The sequence below is a fragment of the Dendropsophus ebraccatus genome, chromosome 11 (assembly GCF_027789765.1).
Source record: "Dendropsophus ebraccatus isolate aDenEbr1 chromosome 11, aDenEbr1.pat, whole genome shotgun sequence".
In the NCBI taxonomy this organism is placed as follows: domain Eukaryota; kingdom Metazoa; phylum Chordata; class Amphibia; order Anura; family Hylidae; genus Dendropsophus; species Dendropsophus ebraccatus.
In genome coordinates, this window is record NC_091464.1 from 46083792 (window position 1) to 46102568 (window position 18777).

Here is an 18777-nt window from a genome sequence, read left to right on the forward strand (position 1 = left end):
CTCCTTTAACCAAACTAGAGATGGCAAATTGTGTTGTAACACTACAAAAGACTCTTAAATGCATCAAGTTATTTCCAAAGATAAAAATAAAATCTCCCTACAAAAATAATCCTTTACTTATGGGGACAGCCTGACTGCTCCATACGCCCCTCCCCCCCTTCAAGATGTTTTTCTATGGATGTCAATGGAAGTTCTTATCTCCCTGCAGAAAACTGTTTCCTGGAGCGATCTCACTGGCTCCTAAAGTCTACAGTAAATTGTACATTGGGACAGCCTTCTCATGCCGGCTGCTGACAGGATATAGCTGCATGGGTGGCATTTACCAGTCCTGTTCATTCTCTTTAATCTGCATGTTTGACATATTTCATCCTTTGGGGGAGGGGGGATAAGCAGCTGCATATAAAACAATGTACAATCTAGGCTTCACTCCCTAAAGTGCCTGGCAAACCTCACAGTCATATTACTGAAATTCAAATAGATAGGATAGATAGTACTAGAGTCCTAATACACCAATCCAGTGTGAGCAGGCACACTCCTCACCACAGCTTATCCAGGGACTGGGTACAATTCATTATTAGCAAAAGGCAACACAAATTGTCACCATGCTATCAGCTCATGAAATATTGATGGACGCCGCATTTATTACAGCGTGGTTGAACTATTGATGGGATGTGTCCTCCTCTCAACTTGTAGAACGGCATCCTTTATAGAACAGAGCGTCTATTTAGTCTGAGAACTTCAAAGCCTCTTATCCAGTGACCTTGCAGATAACCCTCCTCTGATTAAAGCGTTGGGCTCAGCACGCTGACATGGTACCAACATGTGACTGCTCAAATCTATCAGGGGGCATCAAACCGGGCTATTACAGGGATTCCCCTGGGCATCGCTTTCCTTAGAGGACACTGCAGCCATTAAGGAAAATGGCAATGTTTATGTGAGATCAAGAAACTGGATACAAGTGAAGAATGGTGGATTCCCATTAGGCAGGGGTGACTCCAGGCCTGATGTATTGAGCAGCTCTGAGCCATTATAAGATGCAGTATATGAGAGGGATAGCACAACTGTCCTTACATGCATGAGAGGGATAAAACACCATTTCTTACAACTGACCCTTGCAAGTCTAAATCCTCCAAGGGGTGACCCCTGACACAGGTACATTCAGTTCTTTCACTTCTGCTGACCGCTATCGCTCCTGCTCAGACCATCCACATGACCACTCAATGCCAAGGCTGCATCTAGGTTTTTCTGGCAGCCCTAGGGGGGCATTCAACTTTTTCAGACGTCTCTGGGAGTCAAATGCAGAGTGTTCGGGTTGAGAGAACATTGTCGAAGCCCAACTGTTTTCACAGATATCAGCAGGTTTGGCTGATGTGTCTAATATTACTGACTGATCTGCCACTCAGGACTCTGGAAGAGCTGGGTATAGGTTTCACAGGCTTTGTAAAGATCACTATTAGCATTTTCTATAAGTCAGTTAGATGTTTCACTTGTGCATTGAATGACTAAAAACTGTTTGAACCATGTTCACACGTGTTGCAGTGTTGTTTTGACATGAGGACAGTAACATGACATGACGTGCTAATTTTCCTGTCAAAATGTACAAGACACCTCCTTAAAGCCTGGAATGACTTTACAAGCCAATGGTGTAAGTCAGTTTCTGCTGGAATATACACGATTGAGCTGCAACGGTGTACAGGATTATAGACAAGCACGGTAACCAGTCATATTTGGGCAGACCCATTTATTGAAATGGGTAGATCCGTGCATTAAATATGGCCCGCATTATGGCTTGTCAGTATTTTTCGTGGCACGGATCATGGCCCTTCGTAGCAACTACAGGAAAGTAAAAGGAATCATTGAGCTCCATGGGTACTATATGGTCCCCAATTATGGATGCGTAATTATAGACAGTATTTATCATATATGTAGTATACACTTGAAAAGAAAAAAAAACAGTATATATATTTTGTGCGACATACACAAAAGCGGTTCTGGCGTAAAAATCAAATGTACTGTATTCGAAACAAAGAAATGGACAAAACAATGCAGCATGAATCCAGTCAAAAAGATGTGATAACATGTAGCCCTAGCCTAAAGACAAAGGGTTAAAACATGTATGTACACAACACCCAAGGAAACAGATACTTGTATACTATACAAGTCTATGAGAAGTGAGGATAAACCATCGTCGGCATGTTTAACAGCTTGTCAGGGAAGGATGACTGCAGAACATATGTACCGAGGATGTTTTCTTTATTTAGAGATAAATATTCCCTGAAACAAAGAGACAGAAGAATAAAATATTTTCCACATGAGAAGACAGACACCTGACCTCATGGACACTAACAATAATGTTCCTGCTCATTTCTGAAGTATTCCACAGATAAGTTTTCCACTGTCTACACAATGCCCCCCTCCCCCATCCCTTCCTCCTGTCAGTGATCAGACAACAGACGCTACTAAGCCAATTCACAGAAAGAGCAGACAGGACACTGCAGCAAGGGGCTACACACTGACCCAGCCGTCCACCAGGGCCACAGGAAGAACACTAAATGAATGGTCCGATAGAAGCCGCCTGTGACCCATGTGATGGCCATTCACCATGTACTGTAAGGAAAGTCTGAGAGCAGATCAGCTTTTAGTCTTTAGTGGACAGCTGAATCCATTTATCTGCAGTCTGTCTCATATCTTCCATGACCTTGTCTTTCTCTCACCATCTCTACAAGACTAGGAGAAAAGTAGCTCAAGATCTAAGGAAACAGATGACTGTCAAAAGAGTTATCACTACAGACAAGGGCTCAAAGGAACTTCTTCATTCATTTAATCTGCCTCTTAGGGCCCTATTCCACCAGACGATTATCGTTCAGATTATCGTTAAATCGTTCGAATCTAAACGATGATCGTTCGGTTGAAATGCAGTTAACGATTAACGACCGAACGAGAAATCGTTGATCGCATTATAAGACCTGGACCTATTTTTATCGTTGCTCGTTCGCAAATCGTTCGCATTGAATAAGACATCGTTCGGTCGTTCGCAATAGATACGAACGCAACAGTGAATAAAAAGCGAAGAAAAAACAATCGCAATTACGATCATAAGTAATAAGTAATCGTTCCATGGAAATTACTGAATGTTTTCAGGTCTTTCGCAATAGCGGTCGTTTGAGGTCGTTAATCGTTAACGATTATGCAAACGATAATCGTCCGGTGGAATAGGGCCCTTAGCAATGAATCTTTGAAGTTCTACTGGGCCCAAGTGTCTAACCTAAGTTTCTATCCATTAAACCCACACCATCTATTTTATAGTTACATATTTCAATAGTGACCAAAGTCCCAGGACACTGTACGCCTGAATGGTCTACCCAGTGAGCAGCCAAAAGGCACCTGTACAGGAGGTAAGTCATATGAGGGACAGACTAAACCAAATGTATAAAGCTTAGAAAACAAACACCTATGGAGCTGTATGTGGACGTTCTAAGCACTGGAATGAGGGATAAGTAGTGGTCATTGCAGCAGACATTTCTCTGGTCTTCTTTCCAGTATCACATTGCACACTACACCAGACATATCTACATGTTACTGGAAATTTTTTTTTCATTGTAGAAATATTTGGTAAAGAGTTATACCCAATTTGCTGACTTTGCAAATGCATTACCAAGGAGAAGAGGAGAATAGGCAGATGCTAAACATATCTGGCAGGTTATTCCGTCTCTTCAGCCATCTTTGCCATAAGGGAAGAGTTAAGAAGCCTATATATGTTTGCCGAATCCATTTACCTCTGAAGGATCGGTTAAGTATCATTTTATACAAGTAATGGTCACCACAAAGTTTCCACAGCAACACCAAAGGAAATTCAATAACGGAAGACAAGGTTACAGAGAAGGTTACAAAGCCAGTTCTAAAGGCCCCATTACATGGAACGATTACCGGTCATTAATCGTTCCGTGTAATAGAAGGCAAAAATCAGCCGATCATTGCAGTCGTTTGTCTTTCAACATGCTGAAAGACAAATGACTGTGATAGCAATGATCTGCTGCCACCGTTATCCTCTACGGGCTGCCTGGACGATCTAGCGATTACCCGAGCAGCCCCCCTGCAGCTCCCAGCCCTCCCTTTACTCACCTGCCATTACACGCAGTGGCAGCGAGCAGGGAACGAGGAGCAAACGAGCACTGACAGCGCTCAATTGCTCCTCTAGTCGCCTCATGCAATAGGGGCTTAAGGTTCTGGGAATAAACAGTGAGGGGGTCTTCCACAGGATAGTCAGTCCTCCATGTGAATCACTGACTGACTGCCCATTATAGTAGTTAAAAAATCTTACAGGAACAGCCAAGGCATCACAGGTTGGTCTAGCTTCAGCCAAGTAAGAACATTGTTCACTACTTGAAACCAGGGATCCATGGATGAAAACAAGTGAGGAAACAACGGATACCCAAGAGTCATGTTTTTGCTAGCCTAACAAATGCAAGAAAAACGGACCAGGATCATTCCCAAAGATGATCATCAGATTACATGACGCAGGGAGAAGTAATTACCGTTAAAAGTGATGCAACCAGGGGCAAGCCACTTGTACGCATGGACGATACAGGTGTATAATGCACAGCCTGCTAGGGTCATGTTCCCATTGTCTAATATTACATTCTGTTTAACATAAGAAGTCTTTCAGTGCGACAAATGCTGATAACAGAGGCCATCTGGAGGGAGCAAAATGAGAACAATTCCCCAACCACAAAGAAAAAACAAAATACCTGCGACCAATCACAATGCTGGTTTGTTACCGAGGGACTGAGAGTCAGACCAGATCATCCAGTCAGGGGAACAATAATCCAGACATCTAGTAAAGCCTTAAAGGGAACAGGTCACCTAGATTATTTTACTGAGGCTTTTATTTCACTTTTTGTACATTAGTATGGGGGCTGCCATCTTGCCTGAGCTGCCTGAACATTTAGTGACTTGCTTTACAACAAGCCTCATGGACATAGACGGCAATAGACAGAGTCAGTCCCCTTGAGATAATTGTGAAGCATAACTAAGCATACTGTGACCTGTGAAGAGGTCATTCCATAGGGAGCTGCTAATGTCTTGTATTGAAGCTGTCTATCTACTGGCGTCACATGTCGCTGTAATACTGTACAGATCACTTTACAGCAGCCTTATAACCACACACAGAACAGGAAGTCTTCTCAGCTTAGTTTTTGCCCCATTGGTGAGAATTGTTATGGAAAGGTTTCAGAATTTTTCTTTATAACATAGATAGTTATGTGGGAAAAAAAGTCAACAATTTGTTAAAAATATGTTTAACATAAAAATATTGTTTAAACAAGTTAATTTCTGATGACACATTCCCTTTAAGACCCCCATACATATTGTACTGATGTCGTATAACCAGCTTAAAGGGAACATGTCATCAGAAAATGACCTGTTGCTCAAAGGGGTTATCCAGCGCTACAAAAACATGGCCACTTTCCCGCTACTGTTGTCTCCAGTTTGGGTGGGGTAAATGGAGCTTAATTGCAAACCGCACCTTAACTGGAGACAACAGTAGGGGGAAAAGTGGCCATGTTTTTGTAGTGCTGGATAACCCCTTTAACTCAATATATAAAACCTGTGGACTCTCTGGACCTGACTTTTTTGGTAATAATTGTATTCTCCACAGAACGCCAACACTGGAACATCTTTCGTATACTTGTGTTGCATCATCCCTCTATTCTTAGCAGAAATGTATGACTTCATAGCCAACTGGGTGTTACCATTTGGGGGTGTCCCCACAAAATCTAGCACCATCATCTCTGATTGGATACTGTTATGACCCCAGGACATGCGGACATGACCCTAGTGTGTGTGTGTGTGTGTGTGTGTGTGTGTGTAAGTGTAAAAGAGGAAGAGCACATCCCAGATCTATGTAAATATGTTCCAGTATTGTTATTCCATGGAGAACACAACTATTTAGCACAGACAGGTCAGCATAGGGCTCCACCTTTGCACGTATTTCTTACAATCTTGGTGGCTTGGTTTCTAATTCTTTATATAATTATTTAAAACAAATCTGACACTTCCTGTGGAGATCATTTCTCTAGACATCTTATCACAGGCAGGATTACACAGACAGGTGCCACCTCTAAATAGATAACACAGAATCCAATGTTTACAATGAAGGATAGGAGCTCACCCTCCCTCTCTCTGCAGAATGACTTCTGCACAGCTCACAGAGCATGCCCTTAACAATCTCCCAGAGAAATCAATGGGAAAAATTTACTAACACTATCAGCAAGGGATGGATTTTTGCATGAATTCAATACTCTGGGGCATGTTTATCATTTATTTTAGTGAGGAACTAGTTCTACCTGTTAAACAGGCAAGAAAAAGGTGTCATTGTAACCATGGCTTAAAACACAGTCAGTTCTTAACCACAATGTAAAGTGTGCCGCATCTTACTATTCATTGTGGCAAAAACACGATAAACGTTGCAGCCAATAAACGCATCACAGTTTTGCAGCAGACATAAGTCCCCTCCAGACATCAGATGTTCCATACGGCTGCTGTAAAGCACCTCTTTGAATGCTGTGAACGGCAGCTCAGGCAATATGGCTGCTCCCATAATAATGCACAGAAAATAAGATTTGGGGGGGGGGGGGGGGGGGGGGGAAATCAGAACATGGAACCAGATTTAAAAACATATATATGTATTACTATGCTGGTTTTAATAAGTTATAAAAAAAAATCTAGGTGACACATTCCCTTTAACTGCAAAAAGCAAGGCTTTACCCATCATTCATAGGGAGTGTGCTGAATTATAATGTCAAGGTGATCCTTAAAACTTCACAGAGCAGCGCTGTAAGGAGCGAGGAACAATGTCACTCATTATTAATAGCCCATTAGCCCAAGCACCACCAATGTATGAGGACGCTTCTTAGTGATGAGGCTTTTCACACAGCACGGTCTACGAGTCCCAATTTACAGGGGCATGGCACCTCTTGTCTGCAGCCTAGCTACATAAATTGCTGCTAATATCATTCACACATATGAATGGAAAGATTTCCGAAGGGTTAGAGACACAAGATAAGCAGTCATGATAGAGGTGGGGGATTTTACTCTACTAAAAATAAAGGTTACATGCCTAGATGTCGGGTGAGCTTCAGCAGGGGTTATAAGTGTCCACATTACAGCAGAGGGTTGCTGCACTAATACCCCGAGCAAGGTGGGAGGTCTCTGCTTACAGATGTCTTCATGACACCACAAAAGGTTGATGTAAGGTGAATCCCCTGCAACAGCTGATACCAGATAACAATACCTTGCATTGAGATATAAGGTGTGATTGAAACACAGCACATGCAGGCGATAGCACCGGGAGGGGGATAATTACATCTTGCCATAATAATCTCAGCCTATAATAATAAACCTGTTGTTTGGGCATAGCCTGATCGGAGAAACCTTCACAATGTAATAACTGCAATTAGCCACCGAAAAGCAGATGTCATCCAATTACAAGGGAGCGGAGCAAGCATGGGGCTCAGAGTCTCCAGTCAAACATCCGAGAGGGACTTCTTAAAGGGGAAAGAGCATCATTAGAATGGAAGAAAGAAAAGACTAGTGCCAATAAATATGATGTGTCAGTAAGAACACATGGCAGTGTGCAAGGGATTTTAGAGCAGCAGAGGAGTCATCCATGAACTAACAAACCCATCAGCGGGCAACCCATAGACTGTCATTACCATAGATAAATCTAAACAACTACTATGTTTAACCTGAATGCTTTAATATCATAAAGCCTCCGCTGTGAACACGAATGAAGCTGTCAGATTTAGGTCTATGGCATTATAATAAAGACAACCAGCTCTGTGGAAAGTCTATCAGAAAAGCATTATAAGTTTTAGTGATGGTTGATGGTAAATGAGCCATGTATATAGGCCCCTGAATGTACACATCATGGTCTATCTGAAGATGATCTAATGATCTGAGTTATGGCTGCCTTTTCCAAAGTATACATTCGAAACGGAGAGAGAAAGTTACACTGCTTGGTGTGCAGAGCGTCCACCTAATGGGCCAAGTGCTGGTGGTCGCACATGCTCAGTCACTCTCCACAATCCTGTGATCACTGCACAGCGGCCCGATAGAAATAACATTCTGCTCTGCTTGTCAGGACCCTCTGCAGCAGTGCACCTTACAAGACTTCTTTTCAGCTTGTCAGGATCATAAAACTGGACTGGAAAGTAAGAGGAGACCATGTACCGGGGGAAAGAGAATTGAGTTTGTCCAGAGTCGCCTTGGCAGCATAAAACGGGACGCAGGGAAGCGAAAGATGATGGAAAACTTACTTTAAAAACAGACATCAGATTTTCTGGACTTTTGTTTAGGAACTGTAATAAAAGTCAGCGGCCTAGGCGCTCTCTTCCATTTCCAAGTCATCTGCACCTAAACAACTGTGGCCATGTGAATAGTGACGTCAATGGGACAAACACAATGATAGGGCTGGAGTCATCAGCTACTGCTTAGTAGTCTGGGTCCATTACCAATCCCAAAGGCCATATTTCTTCTATAGGTTCATTATACTGGCACATGATCACAGACTCCTCAATACTTCTTCATTAACCTCACAAACATTGTCAGAGACCACCACAAAAGCCAAAGTTAATAGTTTCTGCCACTTACCAAACTACACCGAAAGCTCCATAGCCAATGGGTCGATCCGGTTCAATATCCAGTTGTTGAGCGTGATGGGCGTGCTGATGATGATGAGCCTTTACCGCCGCTGCCTGTACCTGGGCAGGTGCCACCGCCGCTGCTGGTCCTGGGGCTTGTCCAGGAGCCGGAGATGGGAAGTATGGCTGGGCCTGGCCCGGGTTAAGCATGGCGGCAGCTGCCGCAGCGGCGGCGGCTGCAGCAGCAGCTGAGGATGAAGAGGAAGCAGAGGAAGAGGCCACATGTTGCTGCACAGGATGCACAGCAGCAGCTGACCCTGGGTGCAGATGATGCTGGGGATGAAGATGATGGTGATGATGCAAGTGAGGAGGGGGCAAGTGGGCCAGGTGGTGGTGATGATGGTGGTGGTGGTGCCCCCCAGCCGCTGCTGACGTACCCCCATTGTACGCCGCCATCATTTTTGCATTGGCCGGGGTACTGCAAAGAGACATTCAAAGTAATGCCCTTGGGAGGTGCTGAGCTGGCAGGTCTGCCTGTCACTGGGCCATACAGGACTGTGACAACCAGGAGAGATATTTCATCCTACACCAAGACTGTCGCATCGATCACCGCAAAGCCAAAGTAGCCAAACTTGTAGGCGGTAGGTACGCTGCCCACCCCACCCACCCCCCAGAGACGGTGACTCCCTGATATCTACTAGAACTCCATAGTTCTCCTTAGAGGCGCTGCACTGACTTCTCCCTCCAGCCTTCTGGGATGAGGTGCCACACACTACAAGGAATAGGAAGTAAATGACAGCCTGGCCCTTCCATCCCACATCCTCTTGTAGCCTGGCACAGAGCTCCCAGCAGCCCAGGGGCACCTACAGGCCACCCCCCTGCTATACACATATATGGGTGCCCGCTGCAGGCTGCTACCACCCAGAGGAGCCTGGCACCATGGAGCACTGCGGGGGGGACAAGTGACAGCTGCTCAGGCCGGCAGCACGCGCCGACAACCGACAACTACCACCTGAGGGGGAGACGGGGGGGGGGGGGCAAGGTGAGCGCTGAGGGCGGGGGGCACAGCAGACGAGAGAGCTCAATGGGAGGCTACACCGGCCACACCATCCCTTTGACAGTCACACACAGAGGTATCCCGGCTGCTCTCCTCCCCAGGATGGCGTTGCTCACAGGAAGTGACAGCTCCACGACACGAGCGGTGGACGACGACAACGACGAAGAAGACCACCGAGGTCGCGACGAGAACAATCCACAGCACACGGCTCTAATCCGCCACAGTCCGACCAGTCACAGCAAGCACAGACTGCTAGACGCGGGCAGCCCCAGCAGCCACCTGACGCCGCGTCTGACTGACGGCGGCGACAACCAATCACAGGCGTCCAGTCAGGGACCCTCAACCAATGGCTTGGGACCGGTGGGCGGGCATTGCTGTGGAAGCGAAAGAAAGGAGGGGATAAGGGACAGACCAATCATAAAGAGAGGGGGGAATTGTGATGGATGGACAGACTAACCAATCAGCTGGTGAAGCTCGCAGACGGAGACACGCCCTCGATGACCTGTGTGGAAGAGGTAAAGTAGTTAACCCTTTAGCGCTGCGAGGTGACTGCCAGGACATTGCAGCTAGTGGCGGCGGAGGCTGGCGGATCCTCGCTGTAACCAGTTGTTGCAAAACTACATCACCCATCATATCTTGATAGCCCGTAGCTGCTAGGGCATGATGGGAGTCGTAGTTGTACAACAGCCGGAGAGACACTAGTTGGGAAACACAATTATCAACATGGCAAGATATATATATATATATATATATATATATATATATATATATATATATATATAATTATACAATTAGTATATAATAATATTTATATATTATTATTTTATTTATTTATTTATTTATTTTTGTAGAGCAAGCTGTTGTTATCTGTTGTCAGCCACTTTAAGGGGAAGGATGACTGGGGGTGACTGGAAATGCAGATATCAGTTTAGACGTGTGTCCCTCCAGCTGCTGTAACACTACTCCTCCCATTAGGCATGGGCTGGCTGGCATGATGGGAGTTGTAGTTTTGCAGCAGCTGCAGCAGAGTCCCATGTTAGAGAAGGCTGGGTTGTATGTAGAATATAATAAGAGAAGCCTGCCAGGTCATGGATCAAATGTGCTGGAGATATAGTTTCACCTGTTGCTTGGCTGCATATGTGAGAAGCAAGCTTTTGTAAGGGTATGTTCACACAGGATGGAATGGCTGCAGATTTGTCGCAGATTTTCTTGAGTAAATTCAATAGGAAAGTCAAAATCTGCGACAAATCTACAGCAGGCATGCGACAAATCGGCAGCATGTCAGTCATGTGTGAACATACCCTACCAGTGAGGATGCATGCTGATGTAGCAGAGCTCAGTGACATTTAGTGTATTGTTGGTTTATTGGCAGTCCTATGTAAAATCACATGATGTCACAATAGGTTGTCTTTTCCATCAATTATGTAACAAAAAAGTGTGCAAAATGACAACGTCAGCTCTACTGCATCAGAAACTGATGGAGAATGAAGTCTTTATGCACTATGGGTCAATGCTTGTTTGTATTGCTGGCCTCAGACATCCGTCTATACTGATACACCTAGAGTGATGAGAAAAGCTAAATAGAGATATGTCAGGGTGGGTAAAAATCTCTGGATCAAAAAGCTGTAACCCGCACTTTGTGATCCACAGGCGGATTACATATAATATATTTCTCATACAAGCAGAACACAAAGAGAGAGGTGGGAAGGAGTGCCCCCTGCTGGGGAGTCCTGATACTACTGGGGCAGCTGCAGTGAAAGCTTCATTCATCACTGCTGTCATGTTCTGTGGCATTCTCAACAGGCAGAGGCGCCCTGTGACACCCACCTACACTGAGTGCTAGGAGCCGCATGAAATGTCATATTAAAGGGAAAGCATAAATCAAATGACATTAGTTCAATCCTTACATCACTTACATGAGCAGAAACACCAATCAAACGACATGGATCACTAGTGATTAAGTCATTGCTGGGACCCCATGACATTATTTAACCTTTGGGTATGGTAAACATAACTGTGCAGCAGCGTAATAATATATATATATATATATATATATATAGGGGCCTCCCATGTATCAACTAACAGATGATGTTCACTGCCCGACCCCTTTGTCCTCTGAGGGATAAGCAGTGTCAACTGGCGGTAGTTTACCCCTAGGGAACACATGAGCGTTTTAGTACCTCAGCCTCATATTCACTGCTTAAAGGGGTTATCCAGCGCTACAAAAACATGGCCACTTTCTTCCAGATACAACACCGCTCTTGTCTCCAGTTTGGGTGGGGTTTGCCGCTTGGTTCCATTGAAATGAATGGAGCTTAATTACAAACCACTCCTGATCTGGAGACAAGAGTCATGCTGTCTCTGGAAGAAAGTGACCATGTTTTGTAGCGCTGGATAACCCATTTAAGCCTGATTTAAGTCCCCTTGTCCTCATAGTCACATCCCTCTGAGCATAATTTATGCCCCACAGCCTCATATTCACCACTTAAGGCTATGTTCACATGCTGTAAGAGTCTGGCCGTTCCATGACCGGTGTCTGAAAAGATCATTCCGGACGATACTGTACTGATCTTTTCGGCCGCAATGTTCTGATGCGGGCACATCCGTGCACGCCCGCATCAGAACTCCCCACAGCACACTCACTCCATAGGGTGTACTGACATAGGTTTTCTGCATCCACTATTCAATGAATAGCGGCTGCTGAAAACTGACATGTCTGTTGTTTGCGGCGCCACGAGAGAGCCCGGCCGGAGCATATACTATGTGTATTACGCTCTGGCTGGGATTCCTAGGCAGCAATGGAAGTATATTTCCGTATAAATCACGGCCGTTATACAACGGCCGTGGTTTTACGAACATATACGGTGTGTGAATATAGCCTAAGCCTGATTTTAAAAGATCCAAAAATCACGGCACACAAGGAGTAGTCTGCAAGTGAAGTATTTTTATTCCAGTTACTCTATTGACATAATCCAACCAGATCTATATTTGCAAAGACAAGGCAAGTGTATAAGGCTACTGCCAATGTTTCGGTCATGCCTCCCATCTTCCTCAGGCCATTGTACCACACTGTAACCGGATAGAAAGAGCAATGCTGGATCTGAATTAATTCCTCTTGTCCTTGTCAGGACAGGGGAGGCAGGGACAAGACACAACAGTGAGCCCTGATGCTGAACCCACCAACTGTCCCTACCTACTTGCCTCCCCGTGGACAACCTTCCTTGTGCTAGATACGTGCACACAGAACAAGACAGACAAATACAATATGGGATAGTCAAACAGGCAAGGTCAGTACCAAACGGGCAGCGTAGTACAGAATCAAGTAACAATCCTATATTCAAAAGTCAAGTCAGAGGTCAGGTAAGGAAGTCGAGCACAGAGGGAGTTAGGACGGGGATCGCAGGAATAGACAGCGGGAGCTGGGACCAGGGTATGAAACCTAATAGCCGGCGCTGGGAGACTGCCTCAGCTTTCTTTTATGCTTACCAAGATCCCGGTCCAGATCCTCATTGAACCGGCACTCTAATTTTCCAGGTTGCAGACAGGCAGAAAAAACAGTCAAACACACAGACTACTCAGCTGCATAATCAAGTCGAGCAGAACTCAGCTTAACTCCTTAATTGCCGAAAGCGGAGAAGCAATCGGGTGTGGCACACAAAAGCAAACACCAAGCCCAGTTCACACCAGGCTACTGCACATTCCTGACAGTCTTAATATTCACCAAACTATTTAGGCAACCGTTTGGCAGATAGCCGAAACCAAATAGTAAAATCCTATCTGATGTGTCCAACTGACATTTCAGAAAATTTTGGGTCATACTAGCTTATATCTAATGAGAGGGAAATACACTACTTTGTGCAATGTAAAGCCATGTTTAACAAGTACATGTCTGCTTTTAATTTCTGGGAAAATTTTTGCTGACACTGCCAGATCACTCAGCAGTGCTGATGGTAAGTATGAACTGCTTGTGTGAACGGGAAACTGACAGCATGAAATTATATGCATATCTGTGCTGTCAGTTTCCCCTTAATATCGATGCACATCCCCTGTTTACACAGAAAGATGTGCAGTCGATAACAATAAATTTTAAAGCAGATAAGCAAAAGTACATAAGCAGATAAAGCAAAAGATACGCTCAACCGAAGAAAAGGCATCTTCCCTGTCCTTGACTGATTGCTGTCACTTTTACATGGGCCAATTATTGGCCAAAGGGGGTTTTCTTGCAATGCTTCTGGCTAATAATCGGCCTGTGTAAAAGGCCCGTAATAGATCATTTGTAAGATAACAAAAGAATATGATAAGCCCTGTCATTATGTTATCTTCTCCATTGTTAGCTTTAAAGTGACTCTGTCACCCCCTTTTTACATTATGACTTCTCTACACAGGTGAAAAGGGTACATTTAGCAGTTTTCATACCTTATTTTATATCATACGTCATGTTGCTTGTTCCAATAAAAAGTGATCTTTTATCATCTGCGGATTGTGCCGCCTGGGCGGAGCTTAATAGCTGCAGCACCACTTAGCCCCATCCACATCACCCCCATAACTCCGCCCCTCAGTATTGTCATCTGTGCATAGACCCCGCCCTCTCAACAGCCAGTAGAAGGGTTGGCCTAAAGGCCTATGTATCACGTATGATGACGTCACAGGGGGCGGGGCTACAAGTGTGGTGTGGGTGGGGCTAAGTGGCGCTGCGCCTGTGAAGCCCCGCCCAGGCGGCACAATCCGCAGATGATAAAAGATCACTTTTTACTGAAACAGGCACCATGACGTATGATGTAATATAAGGTATGAAAACTGCTAAATGTACCCTTTACCCCTGTGTAGAGAAGTCATAATGCAAAAAGGAGGTGACAATGTCACTTTAAAGCATACCTGTTATGACAACTGGTGACCCAATCAGCAATGAATTCTACTTGGCAGCTGGAAGTTTGGGTATCCATGGAGACAACCACACACCGAGATGGTAATGAGTGCAATACGAATCGGCTCAGAATGGGGGCAGCGTGCATTATCGTCACGGGCGTCTCCATGGATACCCAAATGCCCGATCACCACCAATTGGGTCAGGCAACGTCATGACACTTCAAGTGGTTTATCCCATTTTTGACCTCAGGGAGGACCCTGGTGGGCCAATCTGACCCTATGTCACTACATCATCATTTAGTAGGAAACGTTTCTAAGAAAATGGAATAACCATAACAACACCTCTTTGGGATTAGTTTACTAAAAGCAAGGGAAGACATTTTATTACCTGGGTTCACCTTTGTCTGGTGATATGGCATAGTTGCGAGCATGCAAGCTATGCTGGATAGTAGATAGTTTTGGCACCATGGCATGGAACAAAAGATGAGATGTCAGAAGCCATGGATCCAGCTTGATACATCCAGAAATACCAGACATGTGTGTGGAGGCCCTAAGAAACTATAAAGGGTGTCATACAGTAGAGACAGTCATGTGACTGATGTGTAGACTGAATATTCATTGATTTCAATTAGTGTGTGGCCATAATTACTTTTCTGTGCAGTTTTGGGAATCATTTTTTTGTTGTTACAACAATAATATAATATTTCTTATTATAGTGAACCTCCCTTTTCCTTAGAATTTCCTTAGAACAAATTACATGAAAGTTGTATGAGAGAAATTTAATTAAAGAGTCACTGTCGTATTTTTTTTTTTTGCAGAAATCAATAGTCCAGGCGATTTTAAGAAACTTTGTAATTGGGTTTATTAGCCAAATCTTCCATTATCTGCATGTAAAAAGCCTTTTCCCAGGTCCCCCCCTCCTTCCTCTTTTTCATCCACTCTGAAAAATCTGAAAACTGTGACTTGTTGCAGGAGACGTACCCTGTCTGTTCTAGGGAGAGGGGAGGGGGGAGGAGGAAGGAGGGAGTTAGCCAGCAGCAGAAAGCAGATAACAGAGGATTACAGGCACAGAGCTGGGTGACAGCTGTATTCTGAGCTCAGACAAGTCACTGGTGATGGTCCCAAGAGATATCAGGTGAGGGATTTGTAGATTAACTCTTTGTTGTCCTGTTTTGGTATTTTCTTTAGCTCTCTACATAGGAGAACAATGAAGACAGGGGGGAGAGCTTCAAACTGCTTTTTCATGATAAAAATGCATTTTTCGGATAATAAACCCAATTACAAAGTTTCTTAAAATCGCCTGGACTATTGATTTCTGCAAAAAAAAAAATTCACGACAGTGACACTTTAAATCAGAATGTTACATAATTTCATTATTTGCTAGGAGGATGATTTGTGAAATCCATATTCAGTTTTGGTTTAGCATTGACTACATGGAACTTATTTATGGAAGAGAAAAACATGACATTGTCTAACAGTATGACAGCGCCAAGGTCTTCCTTTTAGCTTTGCCATTACAAAAGAGGAGTTACACTTCAATTGATTGCTATTCTGAAGGCCCTATTCCACGGAATGATTATCGGCCGATATCAGACATTACGGCCGATAATTGTCCCGTGGAATAGAAGGCAACGATCAGCTAACATCGTTCATGTCGGCTGATCGTTGCTGCCGTTTGTCTTTCAACATGTTGAAAGACAAACCACTGTGATAGCAGCGATCTGCAGCTGTCGCTCCGTGGAATAGGAGTGGCAGCAGCAGACCGCCACTATCCTCTATGGGCTGCCCGGACAATCTAGCAATCACCCGGGCAGCCCCCCCCCGCAGCTCCCCGCGGCTCCTCCCATACTCACCCGCTTGCTCCTGCCACGTGTAATACTGGTGGCAGCAACAGCGCTGACATCGCTCGTTCACTCCTCACAGTCACCCCGTGGAATAGGGCCTTTACTTTGTATTTTTTATAGTGCACAAAAACCCCACAACTTCATAGGTCTTTATTAAACATTTGGCTTAGTTTTTCTTTTACAGCCTTTACTGTTTGTTGTTTGAGCTCAATTTTCACTATACGCTTTTACATGTCCTATATGATTCTCTGCTGCAGGCTGCTGATCGTTTTTAAGATCGCTTAAGCCCATCTTTTACATAGGGTGAATCTTTGAAAGACTGTTTACATGAAACGATCTGCAAATTTTTAGCGAACGATGAACGACGATTTGAGAACATGTTGAAAGATCAAAATTAACAATTTTTTCGCTCATCACTTGATCGTTTGCTGTGTTTACACGGAATGATTATCGCTCAAATGCGATCGTTATTGCGAAAATTTGAACGATAATCGTTCCGTGTAAACGCAGCATAATTTGGATTTATAGGGGCAGCTTTTCTCTACTTGCTACTGCTGTCTGTCAATCCAGAGCCACTTGTACCTATTTAAACTAGCTCCACCTGCCCCTCCTTGAGTGTTGTTGCATTCCTGCATACATATTGAAGGTGTCTGTTGTTTCTGTTGAATTCTCGTGTACCCTGATCTGTGCCTGTTCTTTGGTTCTGAATGGTTTTCTCTCTGGTTTGGGGTGTGAAGTAAAGGGTCTTGTCTAGGTCTGCATTAATTTAGGGGGTCTTAACTAGCTTTGGGATCTGTCCTGGGAAATTTTCAAAGGCAGCTTTTAGCTGCAAGAGAGAAAGGCTAAAGATGTCTCTGCAGTTGTCAGCAGAACTTGTCATATCAGTCTGGGTCAGATGGAGAAGAAATGAGAAAAGACCAAATCCAATCAGATAAGATGTCGGATGTGAGTCACTGGATTTATAGAGGAGTTGTCACCTCTCCTGACATGTCTGTTTTAGTAAACACTCAAACACCACATAAAGCATTTTAAAGGGAACCTGTCACCCCCCGTGCCGGGGTGACAGGCTCCCGACCCCCCGTTAGAGACCCCTATACTTACCTCATCCCGCCGGGTCCCGCTTCTGGATTCGGTCGGGTCCCGGAGATCTCAGCCGCTGCAGCCCGGCGCGCGCGCTGACAGATGAGTCCAACGCTCATAGAGAATGACGGAGCGCTGGACTCTCCTGTCATTCTCTATGGGTGTTGGACTCATCTCTCAGCGCGCGCGCCGGGCTGCAGCGGCTGAGATCTCCGGGACCCAACCGAATCCAGAAGCGGGACCCGGCGGGATGAGGTAAGTATAGGGGTCTCTAACGGGGGGTCGGGAGCCTGTCACCCCGGTACGGGGGGTGACAGGTTCCCTTTAAAGAATTCTGTATAGCCGAGGGCCAATTGACAGCTTGAAAAAAGGAATATGTGATCAGGAAATTACCTATTGTTCAAATAAAGTTTTTATGTTTAACATATTTTCAAGACATTTTGGTTTGTTGTTTTTTTTTTCTCTCTAATTTTCCATTTTATTGTCTATATAAAATAGTTTCTGTTAAGATTGTAAGAAGGAGACTGCTGGAAAGTGATCAGTGATTTGACCAGCCTCCCCTTATAGAATGACCTTTGCACAGGTTACAGAGCGTGCCCTATACAAAGAATAGAGTCTGGAGATATTCATTGTGTCTATGTACTTCAGTCTTCTTGGAACTTTCAATGGTCTAAGGACTGCTTCAAAATACACTGTGCACAATTGTTAGGCAAGTAGGTATTTAAACTATATGATAATTTGTATGCATATTTTCCACCCCCAACTTGTATAAATTTTAATGCTTATTGGCTAGAAGCATATCAGGTGATGCTTATTTGTGTAATAAGGGAGGGTGTGGCCTAAGAAGATCAAGACCCTATATAAAGGAGAGCATGATTATTAGACAGCTTGTTGTCCTCAGGCAAAATAGGCAAAAATTAGATTTAACTCTGAAAAGTTAAACATTGTTAAAAATTGTTGAAATTGCTATGATTTGGCATCACAGAACCAAAACATTTCATTGCAAATAGTCAACAGGGTCACAAGAAACATGTTAAAGAAAAAAAGATGGAAATTAACTGTTAAAGAGTTGAGAAGAAATGGACTGATGAAATGTGACTCTGTGATAGTTACTCTTGACGGACCAAAAGGTTGGACCTATGGCTGGATCAGTAACGGGCAAAGAGCTTGATGCCAGTGCTATACAGATAATGGTGTAGATAGCTCTTGAAATCAAGGGGCATAGCTATAAGGGTGCAGAGGGTGCAGTTGCACCTGGGCCCAGGAGCCAGAGGGGGCCCATACAGTCTCT

The 18777-nt window shown here is 44.3% G+C and overlaps 1 protein-coding gene across 2 annotated transcripts in view; it reads right to left on the minus strand.

Moving 5' to 3' along the window:
* Positions 1-10005, minus strand: part of NLK (nemo like kinase) — a 127351-nt gene extending 117346 nt beyond the window's left edge. Inside the window, exon 1 of one of the 2 annotated variants that reach the window (XM_069945169.1) lies at positions 8650-10005. In XM_069945169.1, coding sequence (XP_069801270.1) covers positions 8650-9131 — 482 coding nt within the window. In that variant the 5' untranslated portion in view covers positions 9132-10005. The remainder of the gene's footprint in view (positions 1-8649) is intronic. The other variant, XM_069945170.1, reaches the window with a different exon arrangement.
* Positions 10006-18777: the final 8772 nt, after the last annotated feature.